A 17,640-nucleotide genomic window follows, 5' to 3' on the forward strand; every position below is an offset into this window, starting at 1 on the left:
GAGGCTTTCCAGTCTCCTCCTGACATCTATCCACGTGCTGTAGCCAAGGGCTAGTTGGTTCTCTCTCCGCCCACTCCTGTCCCCTTCAATGTGGTGACCAGGGAATAGGGGAGGAAAGAGCTGATGTTTTGCGCCCTTCCTCCACTCCTGCCTCTTCTCTCCAGTCTTCACTGATAGTTAGAGCCTCTAGCTTCTTAGCTGGGCCCCAGGGCAGCGCTGAAAGGTCTGCGTGCGTGACCCCGCAGGAGATGTTCCAGGGTGGGAGGTCTGCATGACAGCGAGGGCCTCCCTCCGGGGAAGTGGGGGAGGGGAACGAGCGTTTGTCTCCGGGTTGGAGAGGTGGGCGCCGCCTGCACTTGGCGGTTGGTTAAGAGAGGAGCATGACTGGGAGCAAGCCTAGCTGCCCATGGGCAGGCTCTCCCTCCCGTGTCCATCTGCATATAGCTCACATCCATCTACCTCGCAAGCGTGCAGTATCCACCTCGCTCACTCAGCTACACGCACTCTGCTGGTGTAAGTTTCCCCAAGGCCTGAGCCATGTAAGGCTAAATCCTGATCTCATTAAAGTCAATGGGAACGTGGCCATTGCCTTCAGTGGGACCAGGATTTGGCTGCCTGTGCTCGTGATGATCCTCTGAGGGGCAGGCTCGCACACACCCATGGGGACATCTGTGCTGGTGCATGCAAGCAGGTGAGCTTACAAATGAGGACTGGCATACCTGAGTAGGTGCACTTAAGTGTGCAAAAGACCGTGCATATGTAGGCTTATGTACATGCCAGCGTGCATGGACCCTGAAGCACATATGTGCACGTGGGTGTGAGTGCATATTCACATTTGCTCAGCCCTCCCTTGCCCTGCCAGGTGGTGATATCTTTACCCCGACACCGACAAGTGAGGGTCAAGCCTCCAAATTCGTGCTTTAAATGTGGCTGATTTCACACCTTCAAAATATCCCCTCAGTCCCCCTTACCCTCCTCCCTCTGCCATCCTGCGGCTCCAGGCCTTTCTTCCTGCTGCAAAACCAACCCAAGCAATAACCCAGCTCCCCGGCTCTGAGCCGTGACTCAGCAAGAGATCAGAGTAAGGGCAATTATTGGCCTGGAAGTGGGGGCTCACTTCTTAATCTTCAGCCTTTGCTTCTGTCTGGTATTTAACTAGAGGATCTGGGGCAGGGAAATGGTAACCTAGTTCCCTACAATGAAAGCCACAGCAGGGGCCCAACAGCCAGCCTCTCAGAGATGGTGAAGGGACTTTTCCACATCCTCCAAACTGCCGCCATGCTGGCTCCATTCGTCTCAGCTGGAGGGGGCTCAGCGCCAGCCGATGCCCCTCTGTCCGGAACAATTGCAGGGACAAACTCAGCCCCTCTCTTTGTTCCTTCTCTCTAAAGCACCTTGCCGAGAGCGTCGGCAAACAAGGACGTGTGCGCTGCGTCGCCCCCCGACCTCCTACCGCTGGTACCGTTCCTCCCACTCCACCCCCACTTTTCACTCCTCGGTTTTCCTTTCGATTTCTGACCTGTTAGTCTTGGAGCAGCATGGCGAAGGGCACAGATTGAGCCCAGAGGGGGGGGCCTTTAAGAATGCAGGATAAGGCGGGGCAAAGCGTAGCAGACCCCCAGCGGCCAGGGCCGGTGCAAGGAAGTTTCGCGCCCTAGGCGAAACTTCCACCTTGTGCCCCCCCCCCCAGCCCTGCGGCAGCTCCCCACCCCCCCTCCACCCTGAGGCTCCCCCCCCCTGCCCAGAGGCGCCCCCCCATGGCAGCTCCCCCCCTCACCCTGAGGCAACCCCCCCGCGGCAGCTCCCCACCCCCCAGCACGGGGATCCGTGTGGCAGCTCTGACCCAGGGGTTCCCCTGGGCTACCGGTGGCGCGCTGACCCAGGGGAACCCCTGGGCTGCCTACCGGCAGCTCAGACGCCCTCTCCCTCCCAGCGCAGTGGCCGCTGTAAAAAAAAAAAAAAAAAAAAAAATTGGGGGCGCCGCTTTTTGGCGCCCCCAAATCTTGGCTCCCTAGGCAACCGCCTAGTTGGCCTAACTGGTAGCACCAGCCCTGCCAGCGGCCTGTGGAGTGAAGTGATCAGCCTCCAACCATTCAGCTTGCCCTTGGGACAGAGGGAAGGCCCGGGCTTCTCCCGCAGTTACCAAGGGGCCCTTTGAGAAGCCCGAGGGCAGGTGCAGACGGAATGCCAGGAATCATCTGAGTCTTTGTTATATTTCCTACCCGAAATACCCCTCAATAAAAACACTGCAGCAATCGACAGTAGTAGTAATCGTAGCTTTTTGGGAGTTGGAGCCTTTTGGCCCATTGCTGTAGAATACGATAGACAGATGAACCAATAGCAGACAGAACCCACCCACCCCCCGTCGTCTTCCCTACGCTCTGTTTTCTCCGTGCTACAGCTGTGTGTCCGGTGCGGGCTGAGCGTGATGGACCCCACCTTTCTTGGGCCTTGGCTCTTTCCCGCAGGAGGAGGAAGGCGGTCAGACCCGAGGTCATGCATGTCCGTGACTCTCACCATGCAGAGCCCAGAGTGATCCTTGGAGCAGAACGCAGGTGGCACGATCCCAATCTGCAACTGCAGAGTGATTCTATTCCTGCAGGTGCATGCACCAGGGTGGGGGGGATGTACACTCCTGTATACACACCGGTGCACTTGGCAAAGGCCGTGATGCAATATGTACTTATTGCTGCATGGTTCTAACGGTGAATAAACCTGTTTACATGGGAGGTGCAGCCACTAGCTGGAATTGTGGGTTGTGTTTGCACAGGGAAGGGGTCCATTGCCTTTACAGTTTTCTGGTCCATTTTTACCTTTTCTAAGGCGCCAGGCCAGGGCTCAGCCAGTGCTACTGCTGCTTCCTCTGTGCAAAGAGCTCTTATCCCTTTAGGCTCTTGAAATGTGCTGAACAGCTGCAAGTTTCACTGAAGCCAATGGGAGCTGCAGGTGTTTGGAATCTGGCCCTTAAGAAACAGCTTCCATGTTGCATTTCTGTGGCAGAATTTCCCCTTGGCCTGAGTGTCCGGCTAAGGGGGGAGGGGATCCCCAATCTCTCCAAAGGCTAAAGATTCTGCCTGACAAGGGCACCCCAAAGCACACAAATTGTAACTTGTAGTGCTGGGCAGCATGTCCCATCGGTGCAGGTTAAGGCCAAAGCTGACCAGCTGCAGGGTAATATGGTAAACTCAGTTTCTGTTGCTCTCTCAGGAAAGATCCCAGTATGGGAACTATGGTTTTGGGTTTGAATTTTAAAAATCAAGTGGATCTCTAGGTTGGTTGAGGGCTCCTGGCAAGCTGCCATGGTGGCCCTCTCTCACCTGGTCAGTTTCTGCCCTGCCCCATGCTCTCCAGCTTTTGCATCAGGCTCTAGGGCAGATTTCCTGTTCTCACCAGTGAGACAACACTTCAGCCTCCTTGGTGGAGACTCACTGGAGCCCAGTCTGAGCAGCCATACCGGAGCTGGGTGCTGGCTGGAAATCAAGAGTCTTATCATTGAGCAGATGGTAAAGACCAGGTTGTAGCATAAACAAGGTGACCTAGTCAGGGGTTTTCCACTTTATCTGCTCTAGGACTCTCAGGTCTCCTGCCTCCCACTGCTAGTGTGTGTCCCAGAGAGACTGGGGAGGGGTTACCAGGCCAGATTCCTTGGCTGCAGCATTCTCTCTAGGCAGTGCATGGAGCAGGTTTAGCAGTCATTGTTTATTCTGCTCTGCCAGTCAGAATTGAAATGACACATAGTAATTACAGTATAAGGGGAGGGTAGGAGGGTCTGGGTCATATTAGCTGGTTAGATAATTGAGTCATATTCCACCCTTGTTTACACCAGTGGAGTAATTCCACTTCAATTGGTGGAGTAACTCCAGATTTGCCCTGGTGGAACTGAGAGCATCATATGGCCCACTGGATAATGAAGCTTTTTGTGGCTGGGAGGAAAAGACAGCCCATTCAGGGGAACCTGAGGGTTTCTGCTTCCCAGCATCCCTGCATTATACGCTAGCACCAGGGTAAGTGGAAGGATAACAATGAACCTAGGATGGCTACATTACATGCTTACCAAGGCTTTCTCTCTCCTGGCTTAAAAGGGGACATAAAGAACTCTTGGGGCCTGTTTCACCAGGGGCATGGAGAGCGGGTGTCCTGGTGCATTGCAGGGGCAGTTCTCCTGGACTGGAAAGGAATGAAGGGGTCTTTGCTCTTTGCCTTTTCTGACAACCAAGTTCTGGAAGAGAGTGTCTATTACGTTTAACAGAGACCTTTAAACCAGCTGAGCCTGTCTGAGCCACGCAGGGAGCTGCAGAACAGCAGTGAAGGAACAGGGAAATGGAGCTCCACCTAAGGTACTCACATGAAGTGACTGCTTAAGCTGGTAGTATAGGGTGATTCCTGACTTCACCTTTAGCTTACTGCTATAAACTGAATGTGTGAATGAATCTGGGTGACCAGGTGGGCTGACGTATTGTAGCAACCTTCCCCCATGAGAGACGTGGGTTCACATTCAGTTTGGCAGCATTATAGTAATTCCTACTGGGGAACTCTGTCTACCTGATGGGCATTTGGTGCTCGGGAGAAGCCAGCTGAGATCCTTTGGAAGAGCCATTTGGGTGATCAGCATTACCCAGCAGGGTGGTTTGCAGGCAAGTGTCGGGCAGGCTGGCAGAGCTTTCCAGGGGAAGCTTACATGACCCCTTGCCACAAGTGAAGAGACACTCATCCCAGCCATTTCTAGTGGAGTGGTTCTCCAGCTGTGGGCCATGACCCACTGGTGACAGGGGGAGTCCTCCTTGGTGGGTCAAAGAACAAAACATTTTGAGCTGCCAGCAATGGGCGACTGAGAGGTTTGGAGGAGACCTGGGTTCCTGGGGGGGGACTCTAACTCTTAGAGTACTTAACAAATAGGGAAAGTTGAAGAGCTAAGGCGAGCGAGGAGGTTCAACTCCTTGAGATGCACAGCACTGTCTTGATAGTGCTTGTGTCTCCAGGAGCAAGGTCCTAGTACTACCAGCCATTCATAGATGCACTTGCTGGTGCTCTTCGCTCACTGCTCAGCCTAATTAACCTAGATCTTCATCTGTCATGAATTTGAGAAGAAAGGAAACCAGTTCCAAATCTTGCTTCAAGCATGTTCTTGGTGGTTAAAAGTATGTTTAATGAAAGGTTATCGGGCATCTGTTAAGGGCCAAAAATCTTCTCTCCGTGACACTGAAGGAAATTCAGAATAACTTTACTGACTTCAGCTGAGTTCTCCAGATTTACGGGGTGCAGTTGAAAGCAGGCTTGGGCCCTTGTATCTCAGCCAGGTCGCCAGCCAGACAAAACCTGCATGAGCCAATTTTTCAAGCACCATTCTGTGTGTGGGCAAAGACATTTGGCATTATAAAGAGACATGCAGCATGAGGGAGCATGAATGGGGATGTTTTGCTCACCCTTTTCTTAGCTGTGACGATCAGAAAGCTCAGATAAGGAAGAAGCTCCTTTCCCTGTAAGCTCTGAATGGTTTCTCTTCCTAGCGATGAAATGGATCTAGAGGTTTTGGTTGGAGCATCTGGTACAATGCTGTTCAGCAAGGCAGAATGCAGCTGATCCATGATGACTCAGCTGCCGGGTCTACCTGCAGGTCGGGGTCACTGACAGAATGTAGTGATCGCTTACAATCAGCAGGTGGCATACATTAGTCGGAAACACGGCCGAGGATTAGTCAGAGGATGAACGGCCCCGCATTCTTGCACAAGGGGTCGAAATTATTCTACATTATTCGCTTCTCCCTGACCCAGAGGAGAGAGGGGACGCAAAAAAAGGAGCTTTATAAAGGGCGGGGGAAGAGCAAAAAAGAGGTTGAGAGCCCACAACGAAGGCTGTGATCAACTCCAAGTAAAGTATGACTGATGAAAGAAAACGAATGGAATGATTCTGTGCGCGTAGGACAGGGGGAGTTTGATGCTGATGAGTAATTACTAAACCATACTTTGCATGTCTATAGCACCTGCCATCGATGGATTGCAAAGCCCTGTAAAGGAACTGATGGATGTTACTTAGATTGTAAGCTCTTTGGGGCAGTGGCCCCAACCCGGGGGTGTGTGTTTGTACAGCGCCTAGCACAACGGGGCCCTGGTCCATAACTGGATGCCTAGAGATTACTGCAATACAAATAAATAATGATCATCCCAATATCCCTTTGAAGTAGGTCTGTATTATTATCCCACTCGTGGGGCACCGAGTGAGTAAGTGACTTGCTCATTGGTCACCCAGAAAACCTGTGGTAGATGAAAGCTAGAGACTGGATCCCTTCGAGTCCCAGTCTTGCCCTGTTGCTTGGATGCTGTATCACTGGGGGGAGAGGGAGTGAGCTAATCAGTGTGGCATCAACATTGTGTCTCCTTTTAAAGCTGGGCATTTTATGTTAAAAGGGAAACGCTGATTATCATGCCCCACAGGAATGGGTTTCCTCTCTATTGATCTCGGAGACTGGGGAACAATCACATCAGGGCCAAATCTGGAGAAACGGGCTCACGATTTAACTTACTTCGACTCAGGTGAGCTCCCATTAACTTCAGGCGAAGTTTCCCCTCCATACGGATGGAGCTGATGCAGGGTAAGGACGACAGGATTTCCCCTGTAATGACTGGCTGGGAATCCCCGGGAAGCAAGGCTGCCCGTACTCAGGGCTTGTCTTCACGTACAGCGCTGCCGAGGCACAACTGCAGTGCTTTAATAGAGATGCTACTATGCTAGGCATAATGAATCCACCTCCCCGAGAGGCAGTAGCTATGTTGGCGGGAGGCGCTCTCCAGTTGACCTAGTGCTGTCTACGTGGGGCATTAGGTGGGTATAACTACATCGCTCAGGGGGGTGGATTTTTCACACCCCGGAGGGACATAGTGATACTGATGTACGTTTGTAGTGTAGACCTGGCCTAACAAACCCACCTGGTCTCTGGAGGTTTAAGGGCCTCCCTGATTCCTAGTGAAGAAGCACAAGGAATTAGGGTTCTTTATGGGGGAGCAGGTACGTTCTGAGTGGCACCCAGGGGTGTTGTGCTGGGAGCACAAAGGAGCATGGAGAAAAGCAACATCTTATTTAAGGAAGGCCCCGTATCATACCCCCTCCTGGGTGGTTCCGCGAGCTCTAACGCGCCCCGACGCCCTGCTTGCTGACCACAAGGCAGTTGCTGTGGTAAAGCTCTCAGGTTGTCTCTGATGAAGCCAGGAAGGAAAATCATTTTCTGTAGGATTTGCATTAAGTATAAAGCAGCCACTCACAGGCTGTCTCCCGGTCCATGTGCTGCCCACCCTGCTGTCAGAGATACATTCCCTGAGTGGCACAGGACACTTCAGCTGGTTATTATTAAAACTCCAGAGTCAGATTTTGCTTAAACACAAACCTCCATTCCAAACTGCGTACGAACTTGAAAACGTTTAGCAGGGCGCCTTGGCTGCCCATGTGCTTGGTAACTGCCTAGATGCCACGAGAAAGGACTGAGGCTTTGTGGGAGCTCCCAAAATCGACTCAGTAGCGAGGTGCATAAACAAAGCGTTTTATTGATCACTTCTGTACTGCCTGCCTGTGTCTGCATTCACTTTCCCCACACATACACACCTTCCCACCAGTAGGAGCGCTAGTGTAGACAGGGCTGCAGGTTCTAACCCCTGTCTTGTCTAACCCCGCTCGGAGCAGCTCTAAGGTGACATGGAGGTTAGAACACCCGCAGCTGCTAGTGCTTTGTTCACACTAGAGTTCCCCCTTTTGCTAGCATTGGTAGAGCTGGATCAACGGATGCAAAGGTGGGGAATTTTAGGGAGTGCAGGGATGGAGAAAACAGAAAAGACCTAAGAGCATCCACATGAGGTGATGGAATCTCCATCATTGGAAGTTTTTAAGAGCAGGTTAGACAAACACCTGTCAGGGAAGGCCTAGATAATACTTCATCCTGCCATGAGTGCCGGGGACTGGACAAGATGACCTCTCGAGAGCCCTTCCAGTTCTATGATTCTATGAGCATTGGCATAACACCCAAAGCCTCGCCCCAGCAATGCATGTGTTGTGCTCACTGGAAAACCTGAGATGGATTCTCTGCTGGGTCGCCTCCCCTTTGGTTGGTCCTGAGTCCTGGGCATGACTATGGAGGGGATGGTCCTAGGCTATCACAAGGTGCTCTTTCAAACATGCTCCTTAGCTGCCGCTCCCAGGTTGTTCACAGGCTGCTTTGGAGGCCTGGGGGACCAGAGCTGTTATCCCACAGGGATACTTTATTTGGAGAATCAAAGGATGAAAGTAAATTTACGTTACCCTGATTTTCCTGCTTTATTTTTTGCACTGGGGCAGCACCTTGGGTGTCCCAGGGGAACCCTCCCCCCCCACTGCCTGCATGGTATAGTGCAACCTGCACTGTTGAGCAGCAGCACATGCTTTTAGCTCTGCAGGCTCCCTGTGCATCAGCCAAGATAGCAGCCGTCACATTCGTATAGGAATGTGTTGGGCCCAATCCATCCCTGGTGGGACTCTGTGGCACGTGGCTGGCGAGGATGCATTGTATGATGCTGTTGTATGGAAGTCGCTATGCAAACCCCGGTGGTACAGTATTAGGGCGGTTGTTCTCCAGTTTCAGGAAGAGATCAGAAGCTGCTGATCACTATCACGGGGCAAGGAGTGGCAGGCAAATATCAGCACTACTGACCGGCCTGCATCTCCGCAGTAATTCAGTGAACTTCCTTGACACGGCTCAGGAGCTGAAGGAAAACCAGGGCCACACAGTCTCAGCTCTTCCCTCCCCTTCCAGTCCTTCACCGGAGGGGAGTTTTGTTTATCCCTTTCGCTTCCCCCATGGTGCAGCCCAGTTGCAGCACTGAGATGACTGATTAAAAGGGATTTGGGCTGCCAGGAGTGTGTGGCCATGTTGCCGTCCCATTGGAGGGTGGGCCCAGATGCAGAGCTGAGGGCCAGCAACCCTTGCATACTAAACTCCACCTCAGAGCTCCAGCTAACCTGGGGCAGTGCTGGGCTTAGGGAAGCGTCTCCCACTGACCCATGTTGGCTGTACCGGGGAATGTGCTGTGGAGAGCACTATGCTTTTCTCTCTTGAGCGGGAGTTATTTTTCATTAAGGACTCTTAGAATAACTGGCTTCTGGGGGCAGTGGGGCAGGGAGTCATTATGGGGGTATGTGACTGTAACTGTCTTAATTAAAGCATAGAAGAATCCAGCAGTCCCTTTGATTGAGGGGTCTGTCAGCCCCTCGCCCCCCTTCAGCTTTCTGCCTGAGCTAATGACTTCAGGTTACACACAGAGGTCACAGCTTCATAGAGCCCAGGCAGGTAAGTGGAAAAGGGGCCCATTTCCTCCCAGATGCCAACTCCACTGACTGCAACAGGGCTGCCGCAGGGGTGAATTGGGCCTCCAAATGCTTAGCAGCATGAAAGGCTTGCTATTAATTCCTTCTCCAGCAAGGAGAGAGCCTCGGGAAGAGTGGGGACCTCTGCGCAGGAATGCTGCCTCCCCCTCTTCATCCTCTCCCAGCAGCAGACAGGGTAGGCAGTTGGAAAGAAGCCCCCTTCCCTGGGCAGCAAGAAGGGGCTGGTAAATGGAGTTTAACTGGGCAGAGGGGATCCTGAAATTTGTCCCAAGGGAGTGGAGAGCCGAGGGTTTAAACCATTCCCTTCTTTTCAAGGCATCGATCATTCTGGTTGTCAAGTTGGGGAGGTTTTGGCAGCAGTTTCTTTAGCATCCCGATGAAGAATAGGCATCTGTGAGCTATTTCAACTGGACTTTAATTTGTCTTAATGAAACTCAGAGCAGTCATCCCACCTGGCCCCTCTTTTGCTGCTACCGCGTAAATCAGTGGACGGCGATCCCCCACATACCAGCTCCATCCCCTTAGAAAACAAACCGGGCCCAGTCTTAGCTGGGGATTTAGATGGGTGTTCCTTCCTAGCCTCCAGATGTTAAACATTCCGATCCGCCAACAACTTACTAAGGAAAGGGGGAGAGGAAAGAGGGGGAAGAAGAAAAAAAAAAGTTTGTGCAAAGTGGCAGAACTACAGATGAAACTGGCAAGTGACTGAGCTCTCCATGGAGATCAATGGGCCAATGGCAAGGATGGAAGCTGTTTATAGGGGAGGAGCGTCTCCATAGCATTCAGCGAAGCCTTTTTGAGCAGCTACTTAATGACAGTCATTCTGCTGCTTACAAATCACTGCAGCTCTGCAATAAAGGAGCTCTGGCAGAGCTTTGGGTAATAATTTATCCAAGGGGGGAAAAGTAGAAATTCCCTTTTTTCCAGAACATTCCTGCTGAGCTGTGAACTTTGGAAGCCGTGGGACTGAGATAAGGATCAGGTAAGGACCCCAGACATATTTAGTGAGTTTGTTTTTGTGGCAAATGCATTTAGCTTTATTTCTGCAGCCCAGGACATTGGAAAGTGCAGATATTTTTTCTGCTGCTGAAGGTGTCATACCGGCTAACCTAATCAAGGCCGTAAGTAAGAGAATTTATTTGAAAGTTAATGTGTAACTACGCCATCGTTTTGGGGTTTTTTACTTGCAGGTGTATTTAGACAGAGCATTTCTTTTTCCCACTGCACAAAAGTATTCTAGAATTTTAATGGGTTGGGGCAGTCACACCTCAGATTTTTGTTTAGTTTTGCACCTTTTGTGTGTTAAAGAGAGGGTGACTCTGTTGCAAATCGTCACTTGCTGGGAGTTCCTGGATTGTTACTTTATTTTTTTGAATTTCGAATCTCCAGCATTTTATCTTAGTTATTTAACAGCGACATTATCCAAATCAGACACCAGCAGAATTTACCAGTCCATCTGGCTGTTAGCTTGGCACGGAAGAGATGCTACACACCTCTTTGGCCTGAAATAACATTTGTATTCTAATCGTGACTGCATTTCTCTTTGGAAGAAATACACCGTTATGACTGCCAAAGCAGTCAAAGGGATTTAGATGCATCTTCCATTAAAATTAATAGATGCTATACCTCTAAATCCCCTGGGTTGCTATAAATATCTTTATACACCTGTTGTTTTCAAAGATGGCAGGGCCCTGCATAAAGAAAAAAATGAAATGCAACAAGGAAATGGAAGTTAGTAATCTAGGAAATACTCAGGGCACTTTGACAAATGCAGGAGGCTATTATTTTGATTTGTCACCCATGGAATTAAAGTCCACCAAGAAAAGTGTTAGCACCCAGAAGGAGGTACAAGTCTCTGGTTTGGTGTAATGCTCCCATGGTAATTCTAATACAGTGTCAATAGCATCAAAGCTGCTTGGATTCTGGTGATTCAGAAGATAGCTTGCTGTAAATGGCACAAGTGAACTCCATCTGCCTTGTGTGGGAGGCTGGATGGAGAAGGGAGACTCAGCCATCCCTGGCGTGACTTTGGTGTCGTCTGCAGAGGCACACCAGGGATAAATGGAGCCAGGCTCTTTGTGGGCGTCAGGTTGAAAACCTGTTGACTATTGTGAGTTGCCTGTTTGTCAGGGATCTTGAATCTCTTCCTGTTGTTCTTGCAGGATCGCCCCTTTCCCCCCTCCCATCCCCCACCTCGGTTCACCCCACACCTCCTGAATGTTGGACCTGCCCATTCTGGCCTCCCCAGACATGGCTGACAGCTGGTTGAACCTGCAGTCAGAGGAAGAAAGAGGGCAGGAAAGCAGCATGGGGGACTCTGCCAACCTGGACGACAGCCTGACCAGCCTACAGTGGCTTCAAGAGTTTTCCATCATCAATGCCAACGTGGGCAAGTCTTCCTCTTCTCCCAGCAGCTCGGACCCTCACGGCTACCACAAGATCCCTGGCTCTGCTGCTCCTTGCTCCCCCTTGGCTGCTGACCCAGCTTGCATTGGGATGCCCCACACCCCCGGCAAGCCCATTTCATCTTCCACCTCCAGGACTACTCACCTGGGGATGGGCATGCAGGCCCAGCCCTTGGAAGACATAGATTACAAGACCAACCCTCATGTGAAGCCCCCTTACTCCTATGCGACGCTCATCTGCATGGCCATGGAAGCCAGCAAGAAAACCAAAATCACCCTTTCGGCCATCTACAAATGGATTACGGACAACTTCTGCTACTTCAGACACGCTGACCCCACCTGGCAGGTAGGGATCCCAAAGAGCCACCGTCCCTCCCTCTCTGCATCTGTCCCTAAAGATAGGCATGTGCAGCCTGCTGGTGGGGTTGGGGCGGACTTGCCCTAGCTGATCAGACACTGCAGTAATGGTGCCAGTAGAAGAACTTGGGCAACTAGATGGAGTCAGGTATTCCTCAAGAGCTCCGGCTCCAAATTGGCCCAGAGCAGTACAAGAAGGAACAATGCCCACCATGTTCCAACATTGTGCCTCTAGCATCCATTACACATGTGTTTAAAGGAGCATCAGGAGCTGTGCTGCCAATTCTAAATGGTTCTGCAGAAGTGGGAGTCTTCCTGTTGATATATTAACATTGGCAGCAGACCTTCTAATGGTGGCACTCATGGCAGCAGTTCTTTCTTTCTTTCTTTCTCTTTCTTTCTTTCTTTCTTTCTTTCTTTCTTTCTTTCTTTCTTCCTCAGGATGCAATTAATGACTTTTGGTGTGTTTCCTGCCCAGGTCTTTTGCCTTGAGTGAACATTCTGCAGCACACAGAAGCTGCTGTAAATGAGACCATAGCCCAATATAAACAGGAATTTACCCTTGTAAAAGTTAGCGATTATCTATCACTCCTCCAGTGCTGGACAGAGACTGAGATTGGCGACAAAAGGACAAATTCTCCTCTGTTACATCAGCACACTTCAGTGGTGCTGCACCAGTGTACTGGAGATGAGAATTTGGCTCAGAGAGCACAGAAAGGAGAGGAGAGGGACAGGGGGAAAGAAAAAGACAGTGGAGGAGAGGGGATGAGATTGGGGGACAATGACAAAGGGAGGATGGGAAAACAGGGAGAACGAGTTGAAGGGAGATTGTATCTGACATGTTGAACTTCTATATCAGGATCAGAGACCCCAGGGAGGCTCCCCTATTCCAGAGATTAGAAACCCAACAGTGCCTTGAAAGGTGGCTTTGACCAGGCGAGCTATTGGCCGCAGTGAGATGCCCATTATCCTGCGATAGGCCACTGCCATTTTGATGATACTGAAAGGTACAAATTCTGCTGTAAGCGCTTGAAACTCCTCCCTGCCGCTTGACGGCGCTCCCATTGGGAGCATCTCCATCCCTGAGCACCACCTCCTTGTTCTCTTCAGACGTACGAGCTGGCAGCCCTAAAACTGAGGACTCGTTTCTTCAGTCCCCTGGTGGATCAGTGAATTCATCAGATCTCTGAGCCAGCAATTTCTACAGCCACAAAGGAAACGATCTAGGGGAAGGGTTAATACCTTCATGTAGAAAATCCCTGATCATCAATGTTTAGATCTGCAAACACTGTTCCTTTCCAATGTATAGCACAATGGAAAAGCTGTGCCCCCTTTCAGTACAGAGCCTCGTATCCTCCAGGGGCTTGTGGCATGAGGAAGAGGAAAGGTTTCATCACTGTGATGAGAGCCCTGAGCCTCAGTGTTCCTTTGTCTTGCCTTCCTTCTGCCAATGGAAAAACATGTCCAGGCAGCTTCCTTTGCCTTCTGTTCGAAGGAGGAACAACTTGCCTAGATTGCTGGAGATCATCATAACAAAGATAATGATAAGTAACACCCTGCACTCCTTTCAAGACTGAACCCTGCCCTAAACTGGCTGCAGCCTGGGAGTTAACCTGAAGATGTTCCCCAAACTGGTGGGGGGAATCACTGGACCAGGTTCATCTCTGGTCACAAAGCCACCTTAGGCCCCCTAGGGAACATATTCATCACAAGGACCTTCCCCACCTACACTGGCTCCATGCCCTCCTCTCCCTGGAACTCCTGGCACAGGAGGCGTTCCAAGGGTGCGTCATGGGTAGGAGGAGGCGTGGCCAGGCTGTTCCCACACCCTGGTTAATCCCAGACTGCTGCAAGGGCCATATTGGCCACGGCAGGCAGGATGCCAATTGAGTGTTGCCCTCGCCTGCGCTAGAGACTGAGCTGGCCCTGGCAACCCCAGGATAGGAGAGATTCAAGCGCCTGTTGGAGCCTACGCTGGTCTCTGCAGCAGCACAGGAGTGAATCAGGCCCATCAAACCCAGGTTCTCAAGGCAGTGGGCACTGGCCAGCCACAGATGAAATGGCTGCAAAATCCAGTTTCCACGGTTCAGCTGTCTGCTTACCACGTTAACGTGCCAGCTCCTTCCGGCTGTCGACCGTCCTTTTAAGAACAAGGAGACCAGACCTGCCCTGCTCAGGACCTGACTCCAGAATTGTTCTGGGTTTAAACAAAATCAGTCTGACAAAACAAGGAGTTGCACCCAGGTGGAGGTTAGCTAAGCCTGGCAACAGCCATGGGACCAGGCCTAGATCAACCAGTGCCCACTGCCTCCCATTCAACCTCACCCGCTCTACACCGGGGTGAATCCTGGACATCTCCAACCTCCACCTTGTGCTTGTGATAGCGCCCCAATCTCCATTGCGGGCTGGCACATGCACCACCAAATGGGAGGGGGCAGCAGTATCTGGTTCTGCTCTCACTCCGTAAATTGGGAGCAGTTCCATTGGAGCCGGCAGGGTCACACTCAGGGTATGAGTGCTGGCAGAGTAGGGCGGAGTACAGTCACAAAGGCTGCGAGCACCAGCGATTGAGGGAAACTCACCTCGATAAAGAACCGCCACAAATAAGAGTTCTTGTCAGTTTACATCCCCTAGAATTAGCAAGTCAGCGGTCTTGGGCACTGGGGAATATACAAGAGCAGGGAGGCAAGTGGTAGTATTTTGACTTCTCCGAATTCTGGATAATTAGCATATTTTCAATTAAATGGGTTTATAAAAAAAAAAGTTCTCAATCCCTCTCTGCAAAGATGCAGGTGGTTAGCTTGCTTGTTGCAGGGAGGAATGATAAATATGCTAACTGGCTGGGTAATAATCAACTGCAGGCAAGCCAGGCTGAATGAAATTTGGGGCTGGGGGTGGAGAATTTGGCTTGGAATTCTCTGACCTTTGTAAAATTTCATTAAACAGTAAATTCTGAATCCCTGGAGTCTGGAATGTTTGCTGGATTCCCCCCCCCCCTTTCTTTCCTATTCTCCCACCATAGCTGTGTTCTCATCCCTCTACCCCAATTCCTGTAAGTGGAGACAGACTCAAAAGGTCATGCCACCCATACGCAGGGGGAGATGGATAGATTCCTGTGGGAGCTGCATGCTTTGGAGAGGAGCCAACTTGCCCAGGGAGTTTCAGCCTGGAGGAGGGGTGTTGGTTTTTTGTAGTGTTTTTTTTTTTTTGTAAGGGCTCCAGGCATTCAAGCTTTGTTTTTGCTATCCGGCAATACGGATTATGGATGAATAAGCATAAAGATATCCAGGCAACATTTAAAAAAAAAAAAGCCCTTCACCATATCCAATCTCTTTACACCCTCTTAGCTTTGTATAGTGTAACACAGCGTTATTTACCCAATAACTGAGTTTCCTTTCTGATTATGCACATCACTCTAGACATTCATGTTTTTCAGAGCAGCTCGACGGGAAGCAGAAAGTCCCTTTTCTTTTTTCTTTTTTGCAGCTGTTTTGATTTGTGTTTAGGAAGATACGGACAGTGATTTCATACCAAGCTTTCCTAAGCCTTGCGGACAAATTCAGCAACGGTGCTCGAAATAGGAGCAATTAATGGGGGTGCAAATCCAATGCAAATGGGTGTCCGTGGCCAAGACCAACCCCATGTCAGAGTAGGACTAATCAGCACGTGGGCCTGTGCATTGAGGGCATTTCCGCATGCCTAAGTGGGATCTAGGTGCTGTGATGACACCAGAGGTAGTAGGGTATCTACACTTGGCTATTTTTGCCAATTCATTTCCCACTGTTGCTAACACTGGCACAGTTCACACCCCATCCCGCCTTTCTATGGGACTGATCCAAATTCAAGAGAAAAGACTCCCGTTGAATTCAGTGGGCTCTGGATCAGGCCCCTTGGCTCTAGCTGTTTTGGATCGGTTTGGAATGGAGGTGGCTGCCTTCCCTTTGGTACTTGCACGGCTGGCCAAGGAGGTTTCTGCTCTGCCACACAACTCAGGATTTGGCCTGGGATGTGTTTTCCTGTTGCAGCCATCTCTGTCTCCCGATTGTTGGAAGCTCCCTGATGGTCCTATGTATCTTCACCCCACTGGAGGGGTTTATGTTTTGTAATGGATCGTTTACAAAGGTGCACATGTCCAACCTTGCTGTTTTCTTTTGGGTTTAGAATTCCATCCGGCACAACCTATCCTTGAACAAGTGCTTCATCAAGGTGCCGCGAGAGAAGGACGAGCCGGGGAAAGGTGGATTCTGGAAGATCGACCCTCAGTACGCAGACAGGCTCATGAATGGGGCCTTCAAGAAACGCAGGATGCCCCCTGTGCAGATCCACCCAGCCTTCACCAGCAGAGTCCAACAAGAAGCCGGGACTGTTGCCAACCAGGCAGCATCCTCTTGGTCCAACGACAGTGTCCTGAATGTCAACATGGAGTCACAGCAGCTGCTCAAAGAGTTTGAGGAAGTCACGAGTGACCAGAATTGGAACCCAGCGGATGGGAAAATGGGCCACAAACGTAAGCAGCCATTGCCCAAACGGATGCACAAGACAGCTCGCCTCTCTAGCTCCCCCTTGCTCACCCAGGAAGAACAGACAGAGCTTGGCTCATTGAAAGGTGACTTTGACTGGGAAGCTATCTTTGATACCACCTTGAATGGTGACTTCTCCACTTTTGAGGATCTGGAGCTCACACCTCCTATTAGCCCAATAACCAGAGATGTGGACTTGACAGTGCATGGAAGACACATTGACTGTCCACAGGAATGGTGCCCAGTCGGGCAAGATCAGGTCCTAACAGAATCCAACCAGAACAACTTAGACTTTGATGAAACCTTCATGGCCACTTCTTTCCTTCAGCATCCCTGGGATGAAGAGAGAAATGATTATCTCTCAAATTCGGTCAACATGGACCAGTTGTTTGAACTCAACGACTCTTCTTTGCCCACAGACATGAGTGACTGGAGCAGTATGGGATCTTTTTTATAAGAGGCCGCTGCTGGTTAGAAGGATCAAGTTAAACCCAGGTAGACTTTATCTATTAGCAAGATACTCCCAGTGCTGCTGGAGATTACAAGGGACAAGATCTCTAGAAACAGGGACATACACGTTGACTTTTATCAGCTGCAAAGTATGGTTATTCACAGAAACTCCAGAAGAAACCCAGAAGATTTGGCTGGATATATCTGTAAGCAACACATCAGGAGAAGTCTCTGCCTCTTGGGTTTCCCTAAGAGAAGAAATAACTACTTATTTTGGGACTCTGGTTTTTTAAATAAATGTAGATTATCCTATGTTTGGTGGGAATGGAAGGAGCATATGTTCCCTCTAGGACAAAGGAGAACAGTTGCTAAGTTACATGCAAGAGCTGAGATTTCCTGATGACTTTGGACATTGTAGACCATGTGCAATTTCCTTCTCCTTCTTCTCCATTTCTCTCTCTCTCTCTCTCTCTTATTTTTTTTTTCTGTCCAGGGATATTCCCAGGTATAACATGAGATAATTAAGTAGCAGGTAAATAAAAGTCCCTTCTGGGTTCTATAAG

At 50.4% G+C, this 17,640-nt stretch overlaps 1 protein-coding gene across 1 annotated transcript; it reads left to right on the forward strand.

The window, feature by feature from the left end:
- Positions 1-11,562: 11,562 nt before the first annotated feature.
- On the forward strand, positions 11,563-17,084 carry FOXJ1 (forkhead box J1). Its single transcript, XM_065416146.1, has 2 exons — positions 11,563-12,096; positions 16,269-17,084. Exons 1-2 carry the CDS (start codon positions 11,563-11,565, stop codon positions 17,082-17,084), a joined length of 1,350 nt encoding a protein of 449 aa, XP_065272218.1.
- Positions 17,085-17,640: the final 556 nt, after the last annotated feature.

The sequence above is a fragment of the Emys orbicularis genome, chromosome 13 (assembly GCF_028017835.1).
Source record: "Emys orbicularis isolate rEmyOrb1 chromosome 13, rEmyOrb1.hap1, whole genome shotgun sequence".
NCBI classification, from domain to species: Eukaryota; Metazoa; Chordata; order Testudines; family Emydidae; genus Emys; species Emys orbicularis.

Excerpts from the sequence above, each read along its gene's own strand:
- FOXJ1 (XM_065416146.1), top strand. The coding sequence starts at position 11,563 with ATGTTGGACCTGCCCATTCTGGCCTCCCCAGACATGGCTGACAGCTGG. Across the intron at positions 12,097-16,268 it reads ACGCTGACCCCACCTGGCAG|AATTCCATCCGGCACAACCT; the intron begins GTAGGGATCCCA and ends TTTTGGGTTTAG.